General features: G+C 38.0%; 1 protein-coding gene across 3 annotated transcripts in view; it reads left to right on the top strand.

Annotated features, from left to right (window-relative positions):
• The window catches only part of LOC133557026 (myotubularin-related protein 7-like), a 49596-nt gene that overhangs the window by 16936 nt on the left and 25160 nt on the right, over window positions 1–7500 (top strand). For all 3 annotated transcript variants that reach the window (XM_061907321.1, XM_061907316.1, XM_061907319.1), the window contains one exon: window positions 4524–4649. In XM_061907321.1, the coding sequence (XP_061763305.1) occupies window positions 4608–4649 (42 nt within the window). In that variant the 5' untranslated portion in view covers window positions 4524–4607. The remainder of the gene's footprint in view (window positions 1–4523; window positions 4650–7500) is intronic.

Here is a 7500-nt window from a genome sequence, read left to right as displayed (position 1 = left end):
GATGGAACATTTGGCAAAAATACCGGACAATTCTGCAAATTTCATGGCTGGCTTACAGCGTGGTCACTCCGGGATCACTTACGACCGCCAGACAATTCTGAATGTGGATAGATCAGGCCGTTTTGGACTGAATGACGCGTGCTTGCTAGACCGGCTAGCTAGCATGGGAATACTTTGCCGGCTACATCCAGCGGCCTGTGAAGCAGCGGAGTATATGTGTTGTCTGTCTATTTATGAATAATGCAGACGAGGAGTGTTGGCTGAGTTCTTAACGTTTGCTTTCAGAGCGTGCATATCACAACATACAAGACGCCGTCATGGCGACACAACCTATACCGGGCTACCGCGCATGCTCGTCACTCCTGTTGCATGCTGGGTAGGGTAGTTCTTTTTTTCCCTAGCTCATAACATCACAATATAGTACCATGTATATGATGCGTTCAGTTTATCAAAGCACCAAGCAAACAATCGGAAAATTCCCATCATATCAATTCCTAGATATGGTCATAATTATTTTAAGTGCACTACTCATAATAAACACAACATTATTAATATTGCTACTTTGGATATTTTAATCAAAAATTCCCTAAAACAGCCCACTACCTATAATATAGGTTTTTTAAACATAAGATCCCTGATATAAAAAAAAATGTTCCTGCTGTTACCTCAGAAATTGCCTGTTCGGATGTTATGATTGTGGCTCAGAGATTTGTATGTAGATTATATTTATTTTCTATTACATACAGGATAACTTAAATACCCTGGTGTGGAAATAAGCTTAAATGTTTGTATTTACATTTTTGGAGTTGATTCTCATAAAATATGCTATTTAACTGCTACTGTTTAACAAGGACTGATTTGAATTGTGTTTGCACAACAAATGTTTTGGCGCTTTTGTTCATGTGGGAGAATATTCCAATAAAGGTGCACTACACACTACTTTTGAATTCATTATTGGGCTTTGCGTATACAATGCAGTTAATCGCGATTAATCAGAGAAAAAGTGCGATTAACTTCGATTAAAATTGTTAATCGTTGCCCAGCCCTAATATATACATATAGATATGTATATGTGTATATATTTGTATATATGTATGTATGTGTATATATATATATATATATATATATATATGTTTGTGTATATATGTATGTGTATATATATATATGTATACATGTGTATGTATATATATAGATGTGTGTATGTATATATAGATGTGTGTATATGTATATAGATGTGTGTATACACACACCTATATATATATATAGGTGTGTGTGTGTTTTATAAGAATAGTTGGCGATTAATTTAGTCATCGATTCGTTGGATGTACGCAATGCGCATGCGCGGAGGCTTTTAAAAAAAATATATATATTTATCTTTTTTTTTTTTCCCCTAAACCTTTATTTATAAACTGCAACATTTACAAACAGCTGAAAAAAAAAATCAAAATAAATACAAAAACAGTGCCAGGGCTGCGCTGAGGCTTCGTCTCATGAAGTGACTGTGAGCCAGCCAATGATGTGTCATGTGCAGCTCACGTGACCACACTGTCTTCTTTGTGGAAACGTTCGAAAAATGGCGGTGGAAAACAGCACGGATAGTTCAGCGGAGAAATCTCTCGAGGTTATTGCTTCAATTGAGAAAAGTGTACGACATAAGTTGTCCAAAGTGTCGGAAACTTTTACTTTAAAGACTTCAAAGAAGACATTTCCTGCAAAACATGCCGCATGGACGTCGCGTGGCACGGAAGGACAAGATTGCTTCGGCAGCACCTGAACAGGAAGCATGTTTGAGCCATGGATGAAGAGAACTCACGGTACGTAACTTTTTTAAGTCCATAGTCCAAGTATATTGATCCGTTGTGTCCGTCTTTGTGTGTTTTTAATCTTTTGTTAACGAGGAGATTTTTTTTCTGGAAGCGCAGCAGCAACTGTTTCAGATTGTTAGGAACTTTTTGGATAGTGCTGTGACTTCATTTTCTTTCTTTTCTTAGTTTATTTCAAACATACCTACAACATTATACATCAGGCAAGTTTATAATTTCACAATACACAATACATCATTCTGTGTTGTTATGAGTGGCAACAGGCACTCATTCATAAGTTCAGCTTTTTTGTGAGTAACTTTAACGTTATGTCTTTGTTGCAACGCGGGGGCTGATAATGTGTCTCCTGCACATTTGACTCCGTTTTTAGAGAGAAAACGCACGTATAAACGTAACAGACAGAAATATCTCAGGTTGGTTTCATAATGGATCAATGTAGCTGGGCCCAATAAAGCTATATAAATCTATTTAGACTTGAGTGACGCTTTAGTATAACTAAACGTTATGAAGGTGCTGGAATATTTAATGCTATGATTCAGAGGTAGCTTAAGTGAATCCTTTATTATTCAGAACAGAAACGTGTACTCTATCTCAGTGGTCCCCAACCTTTTTGTATCCGCGGACCGCTCAACGCTTAATAATTTGTCCCGCGGCCCGAGGGGGTGTCCTTTTTTTCCCTTTTTTTTTTCTTTCTTCTTTGTCATGAAAAAGGGACGTTTTTGTCATGAAAAAGGAAGTTTTTTGTGGTTGGTGCACTATTTGTAAGTGTATATTGTGTTTTTTATGTTGATTAATAAAAATAAAAAATAAAAATTATTTTGGTTGGGCACCACTGCTCTATCTGATCCAGCTTTGATCTGATGAGTTACATTTCTGTGTTGTTATTGGTGTATTCTGCAACTCCAATGTCCATTTATTTAATTTAGCTTTTTTTTTTTAATGTGGTGGCATATTTGTCTTTTATGTCAGAAATTATTAATTAAATCAACTGGGTACGTATTGAGTTACATGTAAATGATGGTACTATGTACATTCATCATATGGTTTCTCTCATTTCAGAAAGAAACAAGGCAGCATTAGAGACTTGGTACAAAGGAAGGTGTGCACACCACAGCAAGCAGCTGGAGTGACTGATGCTATCCTGAATATGTTGCTAACTGACATGAGGCGACAATCAATGGTGGAGGGTGAAGGTTTTAGACAAATGATTCACGTCCTCAACCCTGGTTACACTCTTCCCTCGAGGAACCATTTTACCAAACTGATGGAGAGGAAGTACGAGCGGACATTCCATGCAGTGTAGACTGACATAAAAGTCACCCAGAGCAAAATTTCTCTCACTACTGATGTGTGGACAGGTGTAGCCTACCTTGGCAATATATCCCACTACATTGGAGAGGAATGGAACATGAAGTCAATCTGCCTTACGACCATGCCACTAGAGGAAAGACATTCAGCATCCAACATTGCAGAATGGTTGGAATAGGTAGTAGCCAGGTTTAAAAATTCTCCTAAGCAAAATTATTGCTATTGTGCAGGACAATGGTGCACTATATTAAAAAAACAAAACATTTTTGTAACACTTGCCTTGTTTTATTTGGCAAGTCGAAAGGACATGGTGCCAGAACAATTTCCCTTGTGGATCATTAAAGTTTGTCTAAGTCTAAGTACGCTGTTTTTTAAAATAAAGTATTGGAAAGGATAGAAATGTAGTTTGTCTCTTTTATCCGATTATTAATCGATTAATCAAAGTAATAATCGACAGATTAATCGATAATCAAATTAATCGTTAGTTGCAGCCCTAATATATATACATATATATATATATATATATTTTTTTTTACATATATAAACATATATGTAGCATATATAATTATATATATATATATATATATATATATACACACACACACACACACAGCCCAGGCCCCGAACAAATTGTTTCAACCTAATGTGACCCCCAAGTCAAAAAGTTTGGGTACCCCTGGTCTACACGTATCTCTTATGTGTGACTGCTATCATATCGCACTCTACACATATCTCTTATGTGTGTCTGCCATCTACTGGTCACACTTATCATTTCACCATGTGCCAAATAAAATAGCTTCGAGGTCGGTAAGCACAACCAAAATTATTGCGTATATTAGGCGCACCGGGTTATAAGGCGCACTGTTGAGTTTTGAGAAAATCAAAGGACTTTAAGTGTGCCTTATAGTCCGAAAAATACGGTAATAATTATATAGAGCATTTACCTTGGAAAGCTACATTCAAGGAGCTGCTGCTTCTCATTTTGCTTCGATATGGTGCAGACCAGCTCAAACTGCTTCACCAAGTCAACCACACAAGTTTTTTATGATTTTTTTCTTCAATTCAATTATTTTCATCCACTTATTCTGTGTCATGGTTGGAAAATCCAAGTTATGTCCATGTCTAACTCTAAGACCAAATGTTTTGGTGTTTTTGGGGGGCTCATAACCCAAATTTTTGCCTGTAACCTACAGCATAACAAATAGAGGGACAACTGGTATCCCCAAAAACTACTAGGATGCAGTATTTGTATCCTGAGGCAGCACTGTACTACCAGACAAGACATTTTCTAAAGCTATTAATTGGATGAAAGTTCAATACTTGAGTTTTTAAAAAATCTAAAAAAACAAAGCTATTCCCTGACATTGTGCGTTGGTGTGTACTTTTTTTAAGGTGGAAAATGTGCATCTTTTGGATCGTTCGTTGGGCCAGAGAAAGGCCAGAGTTGGGACACTCTACCTTTCTGCGACACACACCATGTTTATGGAGAAGCACCCTGAGGCATCCAAGGAAATCTGGGTAAAATGTTTGTAAAGTATTGCTCCCATGACCTGCGAGTACTGTACTACTATACTGTACGATATATATATATATATATATATATATATATATATATATATGTATTTGTATGTATATATATATATATATATATATATATATATATATGTAGGCCCTGCGATGAGGTGGCGTCTTGTCCAGGGTGTACTCCGCCTTCCGTCTGAGATAGGCACCAGCGACCCCAAGGAGGAATAAGCAGTAGAGAATGGATGGCAGTATATATATACAGTATATATATATACATACAGTATATATATATATATATATATGTGTGTTTATATATATATATATATGTGTGTTTATATATATATATATATGTATGTATATGTGCATATATATATTTGTGTGTATATATGTAATTATTAGGGATGCGGGAAAAAATCAATTAAAATTTTAATCGCGATTCTCACGTCGTGTGATTCGGAATCGATTCTCATTTTTAAAAAATCGATTTTTAAAATTTAATTATTATTATTATTTTTTTTATCAATCCAACAAAACAATACACAGCAATATCCATCAATCAATCAATCAATCAATCAATGTTTACTTATATAGCCCTAAATCACTTATGTCTCAAAGGGCTGCACAAACCACTACGACATCCTCGGTAGGCCCACATAAGGGCAAGGAAAAGTCACACCCAGTGGGACGTCGGTGACAATGATGACTAAGAACCTTGGAGAGGACGAAAGCAATGGATGTCGAGCGGGTCTAACATGATACTGTGAAAGTTCAATCTATAATGGATCCAACACAGTCGCGAGAGTCCAGTCCAAAGCGAATCCAACACAGCAGCGAGAGTCCCGTTCACAGCGGAGCCAGCAGGAAAACATCCCAAGCGGAGGCGGATCAGCAGCGCAGAGATGTCCCCAGCCGATACACAGGCAAGCAGTACATAGCCACCGGATCGGACCGGACCCCCTCCACAAGGGAGAGTGGAACATAGGAGAAAAAGAAAAGAAACGGCAGATCAACTGGCCTAAAAAGGGAGTCTATTTAAAGGCTAGAGTATACAAATGAGTTTTAAGGTGAGACTTAAATGCTTCTACTGAGGTGGCATCTCGAACTGTTACCGGGAGGGCATTCCAGAGTACTGGAGCCCGAAATGAAAACGCTCTATAGCCCGCAGACTTTTTTTGGCCTTTGGGAATCACTAATAAACCGGAGTCCTTTGAACGCAGATTTCTTGCCGGGACATATGGTACAATACAATCGGCAAGATAGGATGGAGCTAGACCGTGTAGTATTTTATACGTAAGTAGTAAAACCTTAAAGTCACATCTTAAGTGCACAGGAAGCCAGTGCAGGTGAGCCAGTACAGGCGTAATATGATCAAACTTTCTTGTTCTTGTCAAAAGTCTAGCACCCGCATTTTGTACCAACTGTAATCTTTTAATGCTAGACATGGGGAGACCCGAAAATAATACGTTACAGTAATCGAGGCGAGACGTAACAAACGCATGGAGCGAATTTTAGCGATATTACGGAGATGAAAGAAGGCCGTTTTAGTAACGCTTTTAATGTGTGACTCAAAGGAGAGAGTTGGGTCGAAGATAATACCCAGATTCTTTACCGTGTCGCCTTGTTTAATTGTTTGGTTGTCAAATTTTACAGTTTTATTATTAAATAGAGGTCGGTGTCTAGCAGGACCGATAATCAGCATTTCCGTTTTTTTGGCGTTGAGTTGCAAAAAGTTAGCGGACATCCATTGTTTAATTTCATTAAGACACGCCTCCAGCTGACTACAATCCGGCGTGTTGGTCAGCTTTAGGGGCATGTAGAGTTGGGTGTCATCAGCATAACAGTGAAAGCTAACACCGTATTTGCGTATGATGTCACCTAGCGGCAGCATGTAGATGCTGAAGAGTGCAGGGCCAAGGACCGAACACTGGGGAACTCCACACGTTACCTTAACGTAGTCCAAGGTCACATTGTTATGGGAGACGCAATGCATCCTATCAGTAAGATAAGAGTTAAACCAAGACAGGGCTAAGTCTTACATACCAATTCGTGTTTTGATACGTTCTAATAAAATATTATGATCGACTGTATCGAAAGCAGCGCTAAGATCAAGGAGCAGCAACATAGATGACGCATCAGAATCCATCGTTAGCAATAGATCATTAGTCATTTTTGCGAGGGCTGTCTCCTTAGAGTGATTTGGCCTGAAACCGGATTGAAAGGTTTCACATAGATTGTTAAACGTTAAGTGTTCATTTAACTGCTCCGCAACTATTTTTTCGAGGGTTTTTGAAATAAAGGGAAGGTGAGACACCGGTCGGTAGTTTACCATGAGGTCAGGATCGAGGTTAGGTCTTTTAAGAAGAGGATGAATAACCGCTTTTTTGAATGCTAGGGGAACAGTGCCTGAGGAAAGTGATACATTTATAATATTTAGCACTGATGGACCTAATAATACAAAGAGCTCCTTGATAAGTTTCCCAGGAAGAGGGTCAAGTAAACATGTTGTTTGTTTTATTCCATTTACACGTTGTAACAATTTCTCTAATGTTATTTCCTCAAAACAAGAGAAACTATTTTGGAGGGCAGTATCCGCCGTATATACAATCGTATCCGTGTTAATAGAACCCAGTTGTAGCTGGGACGCATTGTCTTTAATCTCCTCTCTAATGACTTAAATTTTCTTATTAAAGAATTGCATAAAGTCATCAGCTGAGTGGGTGGAGCTACTGGAAGGGGTCCCTTGTTGGGTTAGCGATGCTGCCGTACTAAAGAAACATTTAGGATCGTTTTTATTACGGTGGATGAGATTTGAGTAATATTTAGCTTTAGCTAAGGTAAGCATGTG

Source organism: Nerophis ophidion, linkage group LG01 (assembly GCF_033978795.1).
Source record: "Nerophis ophidion isolate RoL-2023_Sa linkage group LG01, RoL_Noph_v1.0, whole genome shotgun sequence".
Lineage (NCBI taxonomy): Eukaryota > Metazoa > Chordata > Actinopteri > Syngnathiformes > Syngnathidae > Nerophis > Nerophis ophidion.
The sequence above is the reverse complement of the archived record's forward strand: the minus strand, read 5'-3'. Positions and strand labels throughout refer to the sequence as shown.